Here is a 21992-nt window from a genome sequence, read left to right as displayed (position 1 = left end):
TTCGAATTTACTATACATTTTATCTATCGACATGGTGTAAATTATCACAGTTAGTTTAATGTTTTCGACTCTAATTGCTTAATATCCGAACGTCTATTTAGGAATTCTAATGTAATTGATAAAAACTCCGCTGGCTTTTCGCTATGTAACCAATGACCTGCACCTTCAATATACTTAAGTTCAGCATTTGGAAATAACTTTAATATTTTCGGAAAGTCACTTTTCCTAAAACATACAAATTGTTATTAGTTAGGTACAGTCTGTCCCAAACCCTTCTTTCAGTGCGTCACTAATTGTGACATAATATAGGATTTTAAGAATGTCGAGAATTATTGCATGTCATTTTAGTTAAATTTGACAGTTGCATGATCGTAATCCCTCTTTTTCTAATTGAAAATAATTTAATAATTTTAATATTAGTCTTTGTTCTTTCTCGATATATCTCGGCATATCTAAAATATTTTTATGACAATAAATACAAAATTAAATTTTCACTGTAAAATGTCTGATAATACTAACCTGGAATGACAATTATTTTATCAGTTGACGTTATGAAAGTACTGTCAAGATCGAGACCTTCTGCGTCAAATTATATTTATGCGCATCATTGATTGGAAATCTATTTAGCGTATTCTAAACTCCAACCAATTATACATCCGTAAGTAGAATTAGCTTTACGATAAATAATTTTCTAAGTACTATGTATAATAATCACAGACTCACGTTTTTTTCTGTCACTTCTAGCTTAATGTGTTAGAGAGAATTCGATCAACTATGACGCACTGAAAGAAGGGTTTGGGACGAACTATATGCAATATTCGCCAAAATAAAGAGTATCTACTGAAATCAGGATCATCATATTTGGTTCATTTATCATTAACTGTCATATTAGCATTGCTATAATATGATAATCGTTTTGTCCCCTCAAAAAAAAAAATAAAATATAAAACTCGAGCATTCCTACAAATTAATTCTTCTTCTTCTTGATGTGCCTATCCGTTTCGAATGTTGGCGATCATCATGGCAGATGTTGTATTGAACCAGATTCTGAGGTTCTTTAACCAAGAAGTTCTTCTTCTTCCTGGACGTCGTTTTCCAAATATTTTTCCTTGCAGGATGGCTTGAAGGAGAGCATATCTGGATTTATTTCGCATAATATATCCGAAGAACTGTAACTTTCGAGATTTGGGTGTTCAGTACCTCTCGATTCTTACTCATTCTTCTGAGGACCTCTTCATTTGTGACTCGGTTAGTCCACGGGATCTTAAGCATTCTCCGATATAGCTACATCTCAAATGCTTCCAGTTTTCTGCACATATCTTCGTTCAAGGTCCACGATTCAACGCCATAAAAAAGGACAGAGAAGACGATGCATCGCAGCATTCTTACTTTTGTATCAAGAGAGAGGTTGTGACTCTTGAAGAAGGCCCCTATCCGACTAAAAGTGGATCTAGCTTTTCCGATGCGTGCTCTAATCTCATGGTTGTTGGTTCATTCTTCATTTATTATGGTGCCGAGGTAGTTGTAGTGCGTCACTCTTTCTACAGGGGATTGGTTGACGTAGAGTTGACCTTCTGTTATCCATTTCTTGCTAATTATCATAAGCTTTGTCTTCTTAACGTTTATATTGAGTCCATATTGTTGACTGTAATACGTGATTTTGTTCATAAGACCTTGTACGTCTTCTAAGTTGTCCGCAAATACTATGGTGTCATCTGCATATCTGATGTTGTTTAGCCGGTAACGATTTAGTAGAATACCTTTTTCAATTTCGTGCAAACCTTCGATTAATATTCTTTCAGAGTACAGATTGAAGATTAGAGGAGACAAAATACAGCCTTACCTCACTCCACGCATGATTTTCACATAGTCAGTGTGTTCACCTTCAACTCTTAGATTTGCAGAGGTAGAGTACAAATTAATTGCCAAGGTAGAATTACGCTGGTTTTTGTAGGTAGATCGATTTCATAAGACTTTCACGCAAAAGTTCAGTGATTCTCCAAAAGCGACTCATTTGTTATGAAAGTTGTACAACAGATTAAAATATCACTTTGTTGTCGTCCTAGCCTTAAATAGGAGGAAGACTGGAAAAAATCGAATGGAGTGCCTGTAAATGGCAATTGATTGGATCCCCCGTCGCATCTTGACGGGCAAAATCATTAGTATATATCTTGATTTTTTTATATCTCGTTAAAAATGTTATCTTTTTTATATCTCGTCTTCTTTTTACCAATTTTTAGAAGCTATAATGAAAGAATACGATGGCGCCCTTTGGCAAATTTTATCATTTTTTTTTTCTTTTATTTTAACCACTCCCACATCTGTCCGACTCTGAGCAACGCAACTTCGTTTACTCTGTGTACCTCAAACATTCTCCATGGCTTGATGAGTTATAATTTAAATTATTACCCAGGACTAGTTATATGAATGAATCAACAAGTTTCTTTTTTAACATGATTTGTTAGTTGTGGATTTTATCGCTTTAGAAATACATGTATAAAAATGAACTAATCCAAAAATAAGTTAAGCTTTACATAGATTAAATCACGTGAATCTAAATTGAGGTGCATACTTAAATATAATACATTGAAAGTAAAAAATAATTTTGATAAACTTACTGGATGTGATCTGAGTTTCCACCTCCTAGAAACATTGTACGTCCTTCAAAAGAAACGTTAAAAATATTTGGAAAGCTTGTCATCTGCTCAAAATTTTCCAAAAGGGTTTTCGTATTAAATCTCCAACCGTAGCTAAATAGTATCAATGTAATTCGATTAAAAACGAACTCTTATTCTTGTGTATTTATACGTATCAGGTTAAGTAAAAAAGTATTCTTAAAATGTCTCTTAAAACACAAGGAAAGAAAGGAATATAATTTCCAGCAAATACTAAACGTAGACGTCAAAACTAACGGTGTAAAAAAGACCAAAGGAATCCAAATCATGGACTGTATGACACATCAATCATAGACTGCAGATGGATGCAAAGGGCAGGTCTTAGAAAGCGGTCTTAGAACTCTAATCTATGGCCCCATGTGCAGCATCCCATTAACTGTATTGAACTGTATGCTAAACTAAATGAATGTGACCAGATATGGACAAACTGGTAAGTGGTAAACACTCTTGTCCTGATATTGAACCGATTCCCAAGTCAATGGACAATATAAACATCCAACAACATGAGGAGGGACAAGTAATCACTGTATTAAAAGCTCGTAATGGCCATAATTATCGACAACTTAAAAATAGGAACTTTAAATATATTTTACAATACTTATATATTATAATAAATTAGGTTCCAAACATAAAAGACACCCAATAATATATAAGTGAAACCAATGAAAATAAATATCTTTCTATACATTGAAATTAGATGCCCAAAGAAACAAGATGGGCGACATCTGATTTCAAGATTTACTTCTCTGCAGATGACAGTGAACAAAAGCGAAACTGAATAGAATTTATAATAGGGACGTGTTTCGAAATGACACATACGGGATTTATATCAATATCAGATAGAATAACCCTTGCAGAAACGCAATATTGATAGCCAAAGATGAAAATAGTCTGCAAAAATTGGTCCACAGAATATAAAAGCAAAAGAATTTAATATAATAATCTCATCTCAGAAAACTAAAACAATAGCAATTGTAGCATTTGAAATTTATTGGAATCCCCTCGTATATGTGTTAATTGAAATCCCCTTATATATGCATTATAATAACGAAGAATTTTTTTAATGTTTCTTAGTTCGTATTATTCAATTTAAAACCCAAATAATCTTTCGTTCTTTTTAGGTCGCCGCCGTCGATAATAAATCATTTTATTGTTTGTTTATGTCACAGGCGCAAGTTTCTTCGATATTTCTTTCTTCAAACCGCCCGATATTGCGTTTTCAAATTAAGAATTTACGTCTTAATTTCCGTTGTGTCTTGTTTATGTGTCTTAAACCCAAAGTGTTTTGTTTATTCCAACTTATGCGATCAATTTTTTAAGATAATTTCGTCACTTTCGTTGGAGCCGCGGTGAAGAGTTGTGGTCTTCAGCGTTATGTCAAAATTTTACGTCAAATTTGAAATGTTCCTCGTTGTTCGTCTTTTTTTATGAAAAATATGTAAAATATAGTAGGAGTTTAATGGTTCAGTTACAGTTTTAAGTGAGTTTTGAAATGTTGCCATTATATCCAGTTGTACCTTTTCCTGTTTTTAAGAAGCCAAGTCCAGTTTAGTTTCCAAGGTTTGTGTTCCAGTGACCCATTTTCCTTTTTGTTCGTGGGTCAGAGATTCCCAACCATTGTTGAGTTTTTAAGAAGTCCAGTTTACAGCGCAAGTGTAATTTTTGTGAAATCCAGGTAACTTTCAAATTTTAAAGTAAAGACAGACATTTTTTTAATAATAAGAATTTGCTTTCATAACAAAAAAGATTTGTAATAATTAATAAATTGTAAAATTTTAGGGTTTGACTTTAGCTGTCAATTTATTTGTTCAGTTTTTTTTTTATTTAATGTTAACTCACGACAGCTCGTTTTATTATTTTTGATTTTAGTTTGTTTTATTTTTAAAAAAAGGTTAATCTCTGTGCGGTAAATTTTGTAAGTTTATAATAGTATCTAGAATTCCTGGAATTTGTAAACAGATGAAACATGTAAGTCTTTTTTGTATTTTTGTATTTTGCGACTATTGTTGTATTATTTTTTCACTATCTATTTTGTAACTGTTTGTGGTGACACAAAAATAAATGTTAAATTTTGTTTCTTAACATTTTGTTTATTCTTTTTTTAAATAACCCTTTTTTTTGAGTTTCCATTTGGAAAAGATATGTTTTTAATGTTTAATAATTATATCTCCAGTTACAACTAGCTGTTGTGATGGTTATAATTAGGCACCTTGAAGTGGCGCTCTTTATAAATTATTAGAGGTGTTTCCTGTTTCTTTCTGTTTTGTTTGTTCCAAGAGATTTGTATAAGTACCCCTTTATTTCATTTTTTTGTAGTTGCCCCAATCCAACCCCCTTGTCTTTTAGTTATCCGCGACCCCAGCTCTCCTACCAAAACTTGAGTGCCGTTCGCATATGTTTCGATTATTTTGCTTGCCCTTCTCCACCCCCATAGTTTCTCTTCCCTCAATTTTCTACTCCTTGTATTAATGCCCCGTGTGGTAGGCAAAATATTTCGTTACACAGTCAGCAAAGAACCAACCAGATGTTAAATAGAAATTGCTAGCATCAGTATTGAACAAGTAATGGAAATAAAATACCTGGGAATTACACTGTCTAGCTATGGAGACCTGGACAAAGAAGTGAAAGATCAAGTACAAAAAGCAAATAGACTGGCAGGATACCTTAATAACACAAAACATATATGGCGAAACAGACACATTAACACTGAGATGAAGTCAAGAATTTATAAAGCCAGTGTAAGACCAATAATGACATATGCCTCAGAAACAAGACCCGACACAGCCACAACACAAAGGCTACTGGAAACTGCAGAGATGAAAGTACTGAGAAGAAGTACAGGAAATACGCTGAGAGATCGAAAGAGAAGTGAAGACATAAAAAGAAAATGTAACGTACAATGTACAGTTTTGACAACTTTCCATAGAGGTATTAATCCGCCAATGAATTACTTATAAAGAGAAAGAGGAAGAAAAAAAAATACAAGAAAAAAATGAAATTTTTTTAGTAAAAAATTTAAATGACAAGACCGAGAACAGAAAAAAAGGACGACATAGTAGAAAGCTTTTGTCTCAAAATGCATAACCGCAGAGAGGATAAGAGCGTTAAATTTTGTATAGAAATTAAATTTGTAATCATTAACGCATGCTTCAAAACTATTGCCTGGAAGATATACATGGAACTCTCCAACTGATAGCATTGACTTCATCAATAAAGCGGTTCATAAATTCAATAAAATTGATTGTAAGACTCGTTTAAGTGCAGATGTTCACACTATCCGTTGGCCTCAAGCATTAATAAAAAAAAATTATTTAAAAAGCAAGGCTATGAAGCAATAAACCTACCAAATTTTTAGAGTAGGATGGATCTCAATAAAACTTTTTGCATTCGATTCGTATGAGTGCCAGGAAATTTTGTCAACAAAAATAATAATGTGGAAATGAAAATTGCATTATTGAACAAAGAAAATGCATTTCCAAAACGCATTTCGAAGTGATAAAAAATAATAAATATGTAAATCACAAATAATTGACGGAAATGAGTTCAATATTACTACTCGGGGGTTTTTGGCATCACTTAACATGAATATCATGACGGCGATGTTCTCCGAGGCACCTGGTGCACCTGGGCCTCGTCTCCTGGAGTTTTTTTGGAAATTCGATACAAAATCAGTGCAAACTCATTCCAAAGGGATTTTTGGGGTTGCTTAAAACTAACATCATGTCGGCGATGGTATGTCACAGGAGTGTGACACACCATGTGTGTGTGGTGGGGCACAGGACGGGCGTCGTCTCCTAGAGTTTTGTGTAAATTCGACACAAAATCAGTGCAAATTTATTACTCGGTGGTTTTTGGGGTCGCTGAACACCAATATCATGTCGGCGATGGTGTCCGAGGCACCTTGTGCTCAGAAGAAAGCTGGTCTCTTAGAGTTTGTTCACAGGAGACCATTACCGTTATGATATTCGTGATCAGCGACCACAAAATCCCTCGAGAGTAACGAGTTTGCACTGATTTTATATCAAATTTCCACAAAACTCCAAGAAACGAGGCCCGTCCTGAGTACCAATAGCATCATAGACCATCACGTCATGATATTCGTAATCAGCGACCCCAAAAAACCCTGTGTAATGAGTATGCTGTGATTTTGTATCGAATTTTCATAAAACTAAAGGAGAATAGGTCTATCGTCGACACCAGCTGTCTTAAAGACTATCGCCGACATAATATCAATGTTCCGAGACCCTACAAACGCCATAGTAACGAGTTTACACCGATTTTGTATCGAATTTCCACAAAACTCCAGCACCAGTGGCATCGGAGACCACCATCGTCATGTTATTCGTGATGAGCGATACCAAAAACCCCTGAAAGGTAATATTGAACTCATTTTCGTCAATTATTTCCGAATAACAAATTTATGATTTTTTATCACTTCGAAATGAACTTTGGAAAATGTATTTGCTTTGTTCAATAATGTAAAATTCATTTCCACATCATCATTTTTGTTCACAAAATTTCATGACGAATAGAATGCAAAAAGTTTCATTAAGATCTACTCTACTGCAAAAAATTTTTGAGCTTTAGGCTTTTTACTGCTTCATGCCTCGCCTATTAGTTAAAAGTTTTATATGGATTATTGAATTTATAGAAAAATAATATCAGCAGCAGAAATTAATAAAATATAATACAATACCTTCCATCATTCTTTTGTACTAGATTAGTAAGCAGATACGCAAACATCAATCTGTTTTTTATAAGAGAGTACAATTTTGGGCCGATAATTTTCTTGGCCTCATAAAAGGATTTATTTGACGGAATTTGAATCTGCTTTAAACTATTCAATACTCCAGGAAGCATTTTAACGGAAGCACTTGACGAAATTGGAGAAACATCAGTGATTATCAGTTTTTCCACCAGCTCGGGGTACTTTAGGGCAAAAAGCATTGCCGTTCGTCCACCCATCGAGTGTCCCAATAGACTAACTTTCTTTAAGTTCATATTTTCCAGAAAATTCTTCAAATCTGTAGCTAAACAATCGTATGTATGTTTTTTACAGTGTGGAGAATCGCCATGATTTCTTGCATCAACAGCAACGACTTTTGCCTTTGAAGTCCTGTGTAAATTCTTGCATATACTGTCCCAATTGTTTTTTGACTCTAAAAGAGTAATATTTGATAAAAAAAGGTTTGTACTCGAAAATAAAATATAACTGCCAATATAACTGACTCGAGCAAAAATTAGAGGTAAAATCTGAAAAGACTATAATCTAGTCCTCCGAAGAAATAAAATAGTATTATGATACTATGAAATGGTAATTGGATTTTCCAAGCTAACGGGGCTTCTGGTATTTTTCATATGGTCATATTATATGACTCAGATGAACGCGTCTTTTCGGAATATGAGGATTCTATAGACCATTTAATGTTTACACCAGGTGGCCAAATTGCCTTATTAAATAATAAGTCAATGGAGGTTTTAGATGATATACCTATTTTGAATAAAGAACCTCTCGCTGTGTCGGCGTCTTGAAGGAGGGCATAACATAATATACACAACATCTAATATACTAATAACTACATAATGAAATTTATCTTCTGTAGTTTTTGACTTCTCCGTTCGGCTCGCGGAGATAAGAATAAGGCCGAGGTCAGAAGGCCCTGCCTGTCGTAAGAGGCGGCTAATTGGCAGGAATCGAGAGGTGGAGAGCCGACGCTTGAGGTGTCGGGTCTGTAGAAACGCACTCGAGGCGCTTAGGCGTCACGGTCACCGGTCTACACTCCTAGTATCCAAGACGAGACTCTCGTGGGACTACTCTACTCTCATTCCAAGAGAACCAGGCGAGGTTGAACGAGCTGAGCCCGTACAGACCTCTTTTGGCCTTACACCACCAATAGGGGCGTCGGTGTCTCGGCACGTACCCACCTGGAGATTTAAGAGATCCCCGGGGGTGACCTATCTACGTGCGAGGTGGAAATTAATCTGCCTGCGTCACCTGTCCGCCCGTGAGAGGAGATAACGGATGGGTGAGGTAATCGCAACACAGGTACTACGGGAGGGTGGAGCCCCGCGATGCGTAAGCAACGCGTCACCCTCATTTTGGTGTTCGGATTTTGTAGGGGCAGTGGAGGCGCTAACGGTTGTATGCCGAAAGGCCAGGTAGACCAGGGTCCTGCCAGTTTTATAATTGAGGGCACAAAGCTAAGCTATGTAGTTTTTGACTTTTACTCTGGACTTGATTCGAAATGTTGAGGATCTTCAGTTTGGTTACCTAAGGTGACATAAAATGTATTTTTCTTCAATACCTCTTTTTTCGTTGGTATAGTAAATAATTTGTTGGTAAGATTACTCAGATTTGATATTTCAATGATGTTTGAGGAGAGCCTTTCTATCCCCATCTTAATCTCAGTTGAATTTGAACCTTGATATTGTCATCAGAACGGCCGAAAAAAACTGACGATATATTGAAAATATCTTGTTTCATCTGCCTTATAGATTTTAACCAGTTATAGTTTAGTTATAACAACATAGCTTAGGCCAGAGGTTCTCAAAGTGGGGTGCCTCAAGCATTTGCCAAGGGTGACATGGATTATTTAAGAAAAGCCAAACAACCGGCCGCTGCGCCACTGTCCAATCGAAACATGTTGACTATTTGTACTTGTGTATTCTCGATGACGACCGAGAAACAAACAGGCGAATTCGACCGATGCAACTGCTACCTGTATTCATTCCACAGTTTAATTATTGCAGACGATAAGTGACTTTTGTAAAAATTAGGATTAGATTTCGAAGTGGAAGTTTTAAATATAACTGCAAAAGAAAAGTGACGACGTAAGTAATCATATTCATTAGAATTAATATATATAATATTACGTACTTTTGTTGCTATTTTTGTCATAAAATATGTCTTGCACTATTACGGTTGGAAAATACCTTTCATTGTTGGCAATGTTTTGCTCTCTTTTATTTAAGACATTTTTTTCATTCCAGAATAATGGAAAATTGGCTGAAATCTGGGTCTTTGAAAAGGAAATGTAGTGAATTCACTGAAACAACTAGCAGAGATGGAGAAGATACAAATGTCCACGAGATCCATTCGAGTCCAACTTATCCAAGCTGTTCTCCGTCAATTCGTGGAAAGGAGGTTCCTTACCAAGAAGAAATTCGGGGAAAAATAAGAAGGTATCATCCTAGCTATCTCACGTTATATGGCTTTATTCAAGTTGGCAACGAACAGGCACCAGAAGACAAATGCGTTAATTGTTACAAAATTGCTGCTAATGGGTGTTTGGTTTCATCTAAATTAAAAAGACATTCATAAAGATCATCCTGGTTTAGCCGATAAGGCCGAGGAAACCTTCAAACATCGTGCTTCATATCTTCAGGCAGGGTCATTCATCATATAAAGAGTCTGCAAAAATGAAAACGAAAACACCACTGAAGCATTATTTATTGTTGGTTTGCACACTCACGCAGAGAATTCACACTATTTCAAACTTTGTAGAGAGAGAGCTTATAAATAGATTAAAAACTTGTGAATTCTTCAATTTACAGCTTGATCATAGGCGCACCCAGGGGGGGAGGTTTTGGGGGGTTAAATTTGTTATAACAAATGAAATCAATCCTCAAACGAACTTGTTATTGCTCATTTGTAAGGTTTGGAAAAAAGTATTGTAAACTATTTTCCTGACATAGACTCAGATGACTTATATAGCTGGATGATGGACCCGTTTTCGTGCGACCCAAAAAATAAACCTGTCGGAATGATTTTTCTTTCACTGACCAATATGGCCATATTAATTTGGCGTTTGTTGAGTGCCGGGAAGTCGAAAAAAAAATTATTTTCTCGTCTTCCAATGGAGCAACTTTCTTCTTTTTTTTTAATGCAAATGTAACTCAAATAGAGAAACCTAAATAACGCATTACCAAATCCAAAATATGCTTTAATTTTGTTATAAATTAAATAAAACTACATATTTTTTCTATATTGAAGACTTTTTTGCAGAAAAACTTACCAAACGTGTACATTTTAACGCTCTAAATACAAATATTCTTATTTGAAAGCTGTATAATTGTTTAACAACACCCCGGCAGGGGTGTTGCATATCCCCCACATTGTTTAAAATCTACGTGGCGAAAGCACTGTATCAGTGGAAGAGAAAGTGCAGAGGAATGGGCATTGACCTGGGAGAAACTTGCCTATATACCCTACAGTTTGCAGACGATCAAGTCCTTATAGCCAACGATAAAGAAGACCTGACATATATGGCCAGAAAACTACAGGAAGAATACAAAAAGTGGGGTTTAGAACTCAAAACACAAAATATCTCCCAATATGCGCAGAACTATCCAACATTCAGATGGACACAACCGAAATTGCATTCTGCACTGAATATACTTACCTAGGAATTGATTTCGACACCACATGCACAGACAATAGGGAAATTAGAAAACGAATAACCCAGGCCCGTAGAACAATTGGATGCCTTAACGGAGTTCTTTGGAGCTCAGAAATTGGCAAAAGACGAAAATACAATATATATGAATCTCTCATAAAAACCAGCTTAACCTATGGTACAGAGACATGGAGACTAACAGAAAGCAATAAAAGAAAACTCGAAGCAACAGAAATGGATGTATTTAGACGATCACTTCGAATATCTAGGGCAGACAGAATTAGAAACGATGAAATAAGGAATCGGATGGGGGTAGATGGATCACTGGCAACAGACATAGAAAGGAAACAACTTATATGGTATGGCCATGTTCAAAGAATGCCAGAAACAAGACTACAAAAAATCGCCATGAAATGGATACCACCAAATCGTAAGAAACGAGGAAGACCAAAAAGAACATGGAAGGAGGGAATAACAAAGGCAATGAGCTCCCGAGACTTGACCGAAGAACAATGGAATTATAGAAATTCGTGGAAATTAGGCATCGGACAACAAGTTTCAGTTATATAACTAGTACGGTGAAGCTCTTCGCGTATTCAAAAGCTTAACAAACGTGGCATTTCAAGTTATTCAAAATCAAAAGGGCATTTCTTAAAAAATCCACGAAACTGCTTAACTTGGTCGTAATAAGTGCTAATGGGTTTTTTACCGTGCACAAAGGATTATTTAAAAATATTGTCAAAAACCACATTCCACATCAATCCGCACCAAATTGCAAATGTTAAATCTTCAATGTTAAGAAAAAAAAAGTTATGCGATGTGAGGAACATCATTTAAGCTCATTTTGGTCAAGAATGGGAGAAAGATGCCCTTCTAACTTACTTCAAAAAGTATCTGGAGAACGTTGACACTCCAACAGTTCCATAACAGAGAGAAATGATATATGTTACAGTTTTTTGTGTTTCGGGTAAAATTTGTAAGTGGTGAATGGTCGTTTTGTAACTAGAGCCTTCATATTTATGTGATTACTACGTGTTTAGAGATTCCCGAAAGTTTGTAAGAAAAATTAGCTCTTATATTTTATATTATTAAGAGTTTTGTACTAAAAATCAAAATACCCAATACAAAATTACCGAAAGGCGATTTATGAAGTGCTAACAATTATAAAATGATTTTCCTTTAAAAAATAACATAGTATGTATTGAGAAAAGCATATAAGAGCAAAATCGTAGATATAAATGGTAAAAATACCTAAAAATCCATGTAAAACTACTAAGGGAGTAGGTTCGGGATCTTTTTCTGTGTAACTTAATGTCGACTCATACGAACTGTAAGCCAAATCCATACGTTTGTTAGATTCCTTGAAAGATTTAGGTTGAAAAGCACAATGTATAGATGAATATTTGATTGTTCTCTTTGCGGTGTTAAAAATACTATTTACATGATGGTGAAGATACATGGCTTATGAAAATGCACAAAAAATTTGACAGAAACTAACTAATTGTCTTATTTGGCAGATATAAACTTCATTTATTTTAAGCAGACTGTCACAATACGACTAAAAATAAGCTGTTAACTGTTTCGTGCACCAACAAATAAATTGCATCAAGCTCTCTCATAAAAAAGTGGAATATACTTAGAGATCACAATGAGATGTCAAATATTGTCCATTAGAACTTTTGTTTAGTTCAAGTGTATACCTTATGTGCAGACTAATTGCCTTGTTGTATACAAATGAAATTTCATCATGTGAATATCTTTCTCAAAAATCGTATTTCACTATCAAATATAATAAAATTTTAAAGTTGTGTGTAAACTTTGAAAGTTACGTCATCTTTTAATATACTGATGTCCAAAAAAACACTTTGTATACGGTTATTTATTTGGATCAAAAGTATTTCTTTGTAAGTCTTATCTAAAAATATATATGATAAAGTTTTTATCTCGCTATCTTTTCTTTAACTGAAATTTTTTCTTTTTTTTTTTTCGCAAAAACAAAAAAGATAAGAAAGTTTATTGCTGTGTATTTAGATTTAGTTTATTTGTAATTTTCAGTAATTTCGGATTGTTTTTGATTTACCCAAAAAATTTAAAAGACCAAGAGGTCGTTGAAAGAGGCCGTTTTTGGTTTAAGGAAAATTTCATAAAGAGTTGAAGCTATCAACGGTGTTAAGATCTAATCCATTCTCTTAGACTTCTTGCTCCCAGAAATAGATGGTACAATGAACATCAAGTAAGAAATGATTTAGTTGCAGCTACAGAAAGGGTAATCTCAAGAAGAACAGTTAATCAAAGATTACTTGGAATGGGATTGGAACCTTATTGTCCGCTTTTGATGTTACCTTTGCCACACCACCTGTACACCACAAGGCTCGATGCTTAGAATGGTGCAGAGGTAGGCAAAACTGGAATGACCAGAGGAATTTTGTCTGCTTCAGTGATGAACCTAGGTTTTGTTTGGGTCTCTTTATGCAAGCATTATGGTATATTGACTCTCTACAGCTCTACGATATATTAAGAAATTGAGCGTATAGGAAATTAAGGAGGAGCCAATCATTATTAATTTTTTGACGAAAATGACCGGAATTTTAGAACCGTAATTCCTCTGTGGTTAGAACATTCAAATATATCTCCTTTTTTGCGTATGGTGCAAAGTATTCTCATAGTCCTATCATAAGGGAGGGATTTGTGTCCATATTTCTTTTATCAACTACTGTAGTTCCATCATATTATCTTGGCCACCTTCTTTATTTAGTTCAGCTGGGAGATTATCTATTCCTTCCGGGTGATTTGTTTCTGGTTAGTTTTTTAACAGAGTCTTTAACTTCAACTTACCTCCTCTTTTTCGTCTTCCAGGTTTTCTTCTTCCTCCTCTATATTAAGTCCTGGTTATCAACCCAGGTATCAACAGTCAGCTGTCATGTCAACTGACTATTCTTCTTCTCTTCGTCTGTCAACTGTCATTTCTTTTTCGTCTGTCAACTGTCATTTCTTCTTCTTTTCGTCTGTCAACTATCAATTTTTATTTTATGTCTGTCAATTCTTGTTTTCCGTCTGTCAAGTCTTCTTCTTTTTCGTCTGTCAAACCATCTGTCAATTATTCTTTCCGTCCGTCAAATCTTCTTCTTTTACGTGACAAGTGCCAAACGCCACTCCGTAGGGTAACGTGTGGGACCTCGTTGGAAAAGAGAGGGGATCGCGAATACGGTTTTCATAGAAAAACAAATATGACGGCATTGCCAAAGAGGCACTATATCGTATCTTCATTGTTATTGGTCCGATTTTGACGTTTGAGACGTTAAATGAAAGGGAAGGGGGTAGCAAATATGTTGTGACAAAAAAACAAACACAACGACATTGCCAAGTATTCCATCTAGATTCAAGACATGGAACAGTAATGAACTGCAGATTATTGCCTAGTGAAATCAACATTGAGGGCTACAATTTTAAACGTCAGCAAAGAAGATAAAATGGATAGAAAGAAATGAAATGTGCACAAGCTGAGACATGCAACAATTACAGAACGGTACTCGGAAAACATAACCAACAGACTAAGGAATTAAAATCTAAATGAAGATGACCAGAAAGACACAGGCTTCTACTAGACCTGAATAAAGAACTAGAACAGTTGTAGAGACTTACCAGACAAGAGAAGAGGATACACAAAAGAAAAAACGAAATCAATTAAATCATCATAAGTGGCTCGACAATCCGTTGTGGATCTTGGCCTGCTCACAAAGAAGTCGACATTCCTGTCGGTTCCTGGCAACTTTCCTCCATCTTCTAACCCTTAGACTCTGTAGGTCTTATTTTACATCATCAATCCAACTCATTCGTGGTCGTCCTCTGCTTCCTGTGCCCTCTGGTTTTAAAAATGTTAATCTCTTCTTGTATTTGTGATCTGACATCCTAGCAATGTGTCCAGCCCATCTAAGTCTCTGCAGTTTAACGAATGTCACAATATCTGGGTCGGTGTATAACTAATATAGTTCAAAGTTGTATCGTCGACTCCATAGCCCACCCATTTTCATTTACGGCCCCAAAAATTTTTCTCTCAAAAATATTTTTCTCGGTTACCACAAGTTCTAATTCACTTGCCGCGTCCGCAAGCCTTGTAAAACACTGCACCATGTCTCTCATACTTCTGCTTGACTTTCCAGCAGTAAATCCGCATTGATATTGACCAACAATATCCTTTGTAAAATGTTTAAGTCTTTCAAACAATACATTGCGGAAGAACAGAGTAATGCCTCTATAGTTCTTACACTCCAGTTGATCACCCATTTTATGCAACGGACATATTATTCCCTTTAGCCACTCTCCTGGTACCAATTCATCCTGCCATAGAAGTACTATTATATTATGAATTGCTGCAAAAAGTTGATCACCACCTTTTTTATACAGTTCCGAACAGATTTCATCGATTCCTGGTGCTTTATTGTCTTTGATTTTTAGGATGGCATTTGACACTTCTTCTCTTGTTGGGTCTTCACTGTGTAGTTGACGTTGTAGATTTTGTTGATTTTCTATGTTGTAACCTCCTGCAATATCGTTTATATTTAGATGTTCGCTGAAATGTGCCCATCTGTTAGACTAAGTTTTTATCATGTAGAATTTCACCGTGGTAAAACACATTAAGATAGGACGTCTGAAGTGGGTAGGCCATGTAATGCGGATGGAGCAAACCGACCCAGCTAGAAAAACGATCCTTGACAGACCTATTGGTCAAAGAAGAAGAGGAAGACCCAGAACAAGATTCCTAGATAACATAGATCAAGATATGAGAAATATGAAAATACGTGCTTGGCGGATGAAGGCGATGGATAGGGACGACTGGAGAAAAATTCTTGGGGAGGCTAGGACCTACACAGGGTTGTAAAGCCAAAATGATGATGATGATGAATTTCACCGTTAGTGTCTTTACAAATTTTTAATCGTGGTTTAAATTCTCGACGGCTGTTATTTAAGGATTTGTAGTATTTCCTCGTTTCATTTTTATCGAATAAACTTTGTATCTCATTGAGAGTGTTCTGTTCGTATTCCCTCTTCTTACGTCGATGGATACGTTTTTCCTCTCTTCTAAGACGTCTATACTTTTTTTTTTCTCCGTGTACAACTTGCGTCGATGGTTTTTTGATGTGCTGCGTTCTTTCTATTTGTGGCCATTTCGCACTCATGATCAAACCAATGATTTCTTTTTTCTGGCTTGGTTTTACCCAATATTTCAACCGATTTCTGTAACACAATATCTCGTATATTTGCCCATTGTTGGTTAATGTCTTCTTCTTCTTCTAAGTTTTTTGTCCTTATTTGATCTTCTATTTGCTGTCTGTATACATTTGCAATGTCGGGATCTTTTGGTTTATTAATGTCGGTTTTTTCTCTCCCTTTACCCGATTTACTTTTTTAAATTGGATGTCAATTGTTTCATTATCAGGAGATTTCCAAGTTCCCTTATATCCAAACCACTTAAATAAGAATGGACAGTGGAAGTGTGACGTCACAACTGTCAATTACTTTCCAAACAAAAGTTGAAATTCCCAATCTCAAGACTTTTTAAATTCTATAAAGTTAACATTTTGCTTCCTCTGCTGCTTTTTTTTTTAAGTATAGTGTTTTTACGATAAAACCATCATAATTCAGTGTTCTATTTCTATGAAATATAGTTTAAAAATTTAAATTAAAGACATTCTAACCTTACTTTATTAATACCTGCATTTTATTGCTATTTTTATAAAACAACATGCTTTATTATTTACACAACCTTGTAAAATTGTTGTACTAACTATTAGAATACTTAGATATTGCAAAATGTGGAAAGATTCTGTAAAAAAAATTAAAAAATAACGAAACATACAAATTATCCACATTAAACAAGGTTTGTTTGGAAAGTGAAACTGACAGATGTCAATAAAAACTACGTCATCACTTCCACAGTCAATTAAAAACATATCGAATCGATGAGTGGTATACTTTAAACGAGCACTTAATATAGAATCTGGATACTTGGATAAATAATAACTTACTTGTTCGATACAAAAAATACAAATGTTTGATAAAAAGTGATAATTCTTGTTCCTACATTTCAAAATAAAAAATAATAATTGTTTCAACTACTAAGAGACAAGTATTTTCACAAAATAAAAAAAATATTTAGCATTCGAATTACAAGTTTGAATCAATTTTTAATCCATGTAAAGCTTTTTATATTGTTAAAGTAATAAGCTAGTAATTATTATTAATAGTACTTACGGTACATAGTCAGATTTTCCTCCAGCTACAAATAACGTTGGACCATCATATTGTAAGTCGTTAAGTTGGGGAAATTTCGTTACATGTTGGAAATTAGCTAATAAACTAGGTATATTTATCCTCCATCCAAAGCTACAAAATAAATATTTAGAATATGTAAATACAGATCTCAAGTCTTATGTAAAAAAACGGGTGTGGCAGTCCAGTGGGACTACCGGTGGAAGTTACACTTCTATACACGCATTCGCCGTTACAAATTTATTTGGGAGTCAATCTGCACAATCATTACATATGTAATGCTATAGGTAAGACATAGCAGAAAGAGAAACAGAATGAATAACAACTTACTAACAATTAATAAACAACTTTTGACCTGTAATAGGAATATATGAGTAGTAAATGAAGGATTGAATCAATATTTTGATGCAAATGTATATTTTTATTTTCATATATGTATGAAAGGAGTTGAATGCAAAAATTTTTTTACACATACTCTGCAGTAAAATTCATTGTTTATTTTGTTATTAATATAATAATACAATACAAATTAAAATGCAATATTAATTCATAAGTATTTAATTTACCATGTAATAATATTAATAAAAAAGTCCTTCCCGACTGGGAATCGAACCCCGGTCTCCCGCGTGACAGGCGGGGATACTGACTACTATACTACCGAGGACATGACACAAATGTATTTCAAAATTGACAGTTCTGGATCATACAGTGATTTATTGAGATTATTATTTTGAAATACAAAAGACTAATATAATTATGAACATTTAATAAATAATACAAAACATATCACATAAATAATAATATTAATAAATATTTTATTATATATATAATATTATATGTATATATATATATATATCTTTATATAGTATATATAATATTAAATTATATATACAAAAGGAACATTTTTATATTCGAGAGAGGAAGAGAGAGAAAATATATCTTCTGTCTCTCTCTTACTCATTATCTTACATATGTAATGATTTCACAGATTCACTCCCATACAAATTTCCAACGTGGAGCGCGCGTTATAGAAGTATAACTTCAATAATGTGTCTAAGTTTGCATTTTATATAGTCTAGAATTAAGGAGTGCTGTACAAAGGAGTGGAAACGCAATGCATCATTTGTGTGCCAACTTTTCAACATCTAATTCAGCTTTCAGCAATCGCCTCTAGAGGCGCAAGTGTGCAAAAGATGCTACAAATTACAAATACAATGGACTACTTAAGCTCTGACGTTACAATGGGCGGGGTTTTTAAAAACCTTTCCAAACATTTCTAATTTGTGTCTGATACGAAGTTGGAAATATTGGTTTTTTTAATTGTTTAAAGAATAAATAAGGACTTTTGGTTATGAACATTCATTCTGTGCGATTGGTATTATTTGTTGTTTATGAGTTTGTGGGGTAAGAATATCAAACTATTAAGATATGTATTTACTATGAATGTTCATATTTGAAGGTTATGTTTGATTCAAACTTTAATTATTTTTTACTTTTATTTACTTAAAATCGGTCCACTCGGCTCAGAGATATAGCTCTTCAAATATAGGGTAAAAGGACTCAAGCTCAATTTTTGGGTGGTCAAAAAAAATAGATAAAGTCCGGGCCGATAAATTTAATATGTATACATGTTGTATATATATAGACCTACCTTCATCTAAATTTTTATGCAATTTGTAATTGTCAGGAAAAAGTACTATCAGTTTACAAATGATAAAAATGTGATTTTCGAAAAACTAGCTATTTTTAAAAGGCTGTATTATTAAATCTACTAAATGCATTGTAATTTACCAATACTCGTTTCAAAGATCCTTTAATTTACCTGTTTCTACAATACTTTTCATAGTACAGTTAAATTTTGACTTAATTTGACTTTGAAAATCATAAAATTTTGACTTATATATATAATATAATAATAATTGACTTATATATATAATAAAACTTATATTTTGCGGATTTGTAAAGTATTTCATTAAAAAGTTAACATTATACAAAAAAATGAGATATTGTGAGTAAAATCGGTCCGATGGGCTCAGAAATATAGCTTTTCAAATACAGGGTAAAGGGGGCTATTTTGATCTTTTCGAGGGGCATATCTCCGGCTCAAGTGTACATAGAGGGATAAAAAATAGCTAGTGCAGGTGTAGGTGCTACACCGACTACAAGAAGAAAAAACCAATACTTGGGAAAGCAAAATGTGGGGAAAATTGTGAAAAGGTATTAAAACAGGCATGATACATACAAAAAGGGCAAATCACCAAGAACCAATATATCAAAATACCCAAAGCACCGAGATTATTATTACTAAAAAAAGAATAATAAGAGAAGGCCACTCAAGATTTCAAAAAAGAATTGAAAGAAAGGTTATGGTTCTTAATAAATAGAAAACCTAAAAGGTTAGTTACCTCTTTGTTAGGTTCAAGTTACTTGAAATAAGCCAAAATATTGTTTTGAAAATAAAAAAAGTATTCTGCAGTTAAAATCTAAGACTAAATTTGAAAATATGGCACATGAAATGTTCTGTTTTAAAAATATTCTTATTTGCTATTCTGATTTCTGCGATTTTTGTGATTCTGTTAATAATCATTCTTTAATTTTATACAACTATATATTTTTCTAAACCCAAAAAACGTGATGTTCATTGTTGAATGTGAGAACATTGGAATATATATATATATATATATATATATATATATATATATATATATATATATATATATATATGTGTATATATATATATATATATATATATATATATATATATATATATATATATATATATATATATAATGTGTCAAACCTACCTGCCGTTACTTTTTTGAATCAAGTTTGTTAAAAGGAATGCCCTCAAAGCCTTGTCATCTATAGATTTCGCTAATTCGTTATCTACAATAGTTCTACACTGTGACGTAGGAATGTTGGAAGGTAGTTTAACTGTTTCGACAGTTTTAAAAATAATTGGTAAAGTATCCATATTTGGACTATCAGTTACTGGAGAAATATCTGCCACTATCAATCTTTCTACAAGCTCAGGCTAAAAGAGAAACTTGTTAGTATACGAAAACCAAATAAGAGGATGATGATATCTTGAAGAAATAAAAATTGTAATTGATTTCTTATCTTCACACTGCATGCTTGTAAACCAATTAACTAGCAAGACTTTAGTATAAAAACCTACTGTGAAATAAGTAGGTATTGATCATCACTAAAGCTTGGATTATATGCATCAGAATTTACAAGAAATATGAGCATAATATACACTTCTATCCAAAATATGCACCAATTTATGATAAATATGCAAGTAAATATGCAAAATATGCATACAAGTAAGTATGCAAGGTATTTATTTGATTTGGACAAAAAACAACGAATTTAAAATTACAGCTTTCAATTTATAAAAAATACAATATTTTAACCCCTATATTTAGTTTTGACTGAGGTATGCATCCTTATCTTAAGTACTTAGGAAACATATTGCAAATAAATGTCAATAAACTACTTATCTTAGATTTAAAAAATGTCACAATTAAATGAAACAGAAAATACCTAATACACACATATATGTATGTATATTAATAAAAAAATAATTCAAGTTTTGATCGTCAATTGTGATTTGTATTATACCAATTGATAATTAAAGGTTTTTCTAAATTGTCTCTATTAAAAGATCTACGTTTGTCTGCTAATACATGTTTATACATTAAAAATAATCTTTCAAAATCCAATAATGTAATAGGTGCAAATTTTAGATTTCATATTACATTGGGATTTATATTTTACATGTACAAAGTCTCCTTGTAAATTTTTGCGAACGATAAGTTTTTAAAACCATAATTTTTTTCTAAAACGAAATTAGGTTTTCAAAATACTTTTTCACCTATTTGGCCATCCACACTTATGTATCCTATAAATAAAATTCAAGCATCATGTAAAAAAATAACACAAAAAGGTTCGCAGATATGTTCTACTAGGAATAAATGATCAATATAGATACTTCAAACTTACATATTTCAGAGCGAATAACATAGAAGCTCGACCACCCATAGAATGGCCCATTATTGTAGCTTTTTTAATATTTAACTGTCCATAAAGTGCTTTTATATCTGCTGCAAGATGAGCATATGTATGTTGATCACTATGGGGGCTATCACCATGATTTCTAGTATCAACAGCTATAATTTTTCTCGACGGATTGAATTTTTGGTTATAATACTTACACATACTATTCCAATTCGACTTAGAACCAAATAAGCCATGTACAATTATAAATGGATAACTTTGGTTTTCACTATTAGTACTTTCGTATGTCGCATACGACATATCTACAGGTTGTAAGGTTCCTGTATTACTCACACATCTTGTTAACTTTAAATTTGTGTTTTTATATAGGGTAAAAGCAAGAGATAACTGATTTTTTAATCTAGTGAGAGACATTATTATTACGTAATTGAGTTACTTATTTGATAGGTAATTTAAGTAGACTAGATTTCAACCAGTGTATCAAGCGTTAAAAAATTATCTTATCTATAAAAAAATTTAATCATTTAATCAAAAGTTCTTTTAAAAAGTTATTTACAAATTTGACATTTAAAATATTGAGGTTAAGGTATAGTTATTACTAAACAATGTTGGCTGCATTGACGAGTTAGGA

The 21992-nt window shown here is 33.5% G+C and overlaps 1 protein-coding gene across 4 annotated transcripts; it reads right to left on the bottom strand.

The window, feature by feature from the left end:
* LOC140444914 (sn-1-specific diacylglycerol lipase ABHD11-like) lies at positions 1-21953 on the bottom strand. 4 transcript variants are annotated; one of them, XM_072536604.1, is made up of 4 exons: positions 21347-21951; positions 20146-20375; positions 17324-17455; positions 1-225 (listed from the first exon to the last, which is right to left on the bottom strand). In XM_072536604.1, the coding sequence occupies exons 1-4, from the start codon at positions 21773-21775 to the stop codon at positions 51-53; spliced, it is 966 nt and encodes a 321-aa protein (XP_072392705.1). In that variant the 5' UTR covers positions 21776-21951; the 3' UTR covers positions 1-50. The 4 variants fall into 4 exon arrangements, with proteins under 4 accessions (XP_072392705.1, XP_072392707.1, XP_072392704.1 ...); XM_072536606.1 differs by lacking the exons at positions 20146-20375; positions 21347-21951 and adding exons at positions 2619-2750; positions 7372-7834 and having other exon boundaries at positions 17324-17453; XM_072536603.1 differs by lacking the exons at positions 17324-17455; positions 20146-20375; positions 21347-21951 and adding exons at positions 2619-2750; positions 7372-7834; positions 12323-12595.
* Between the last annotated feature and the right edge of the window lie 39 nt (positions 21954-21992).

This window comes from Diabrotica undecimpunctata, chromosome 7, assembly GCF_040954645.1.
Source record: "Diabrotica undecimpunctata isolate CICGRU chromosome 7, icDiaUnde3, whole genome shotgun sequence".
NCBI lineage: Eukaryota > Metazoa > Arthropoda > Insecta > Coleoptera > Chrysomelidae > Diabrotica > Diabrotica undecimpunctata.
The sequence above is the reverse complement of the archived record's forward strand: the minus strand, read 5'-3'. Positions and strand labels throughout refer to the sequence as shown.

What these genes read in the sequence shown, in the direction of transcription:
- LOC140444914 (XM_072536603.1), bottom strand. Translation starts at nt 12,530, where the DNA reads ATGTATCTTCACCATCATGTAAATAGTATTTTTAACACCGCAAAGAGA. An exon ending in AGTTTTACATGGATTTTTAG is followed by an intron (nt 7,835 to 12,322) that starts GTATTTTTACCA and finishes TTACTCTTTTAG; the next exon opens with AGTCAAAAAACAATTGGGAC. An exon ending in GGAAACTCAGATCACATCCA is followed by an intron (nt 226 to 2,618) that starts GTAAGTTTATCA and finishes TGTATGTTTTAG; the next exon opens with GAAAAGTGACTTTCCGAAAA.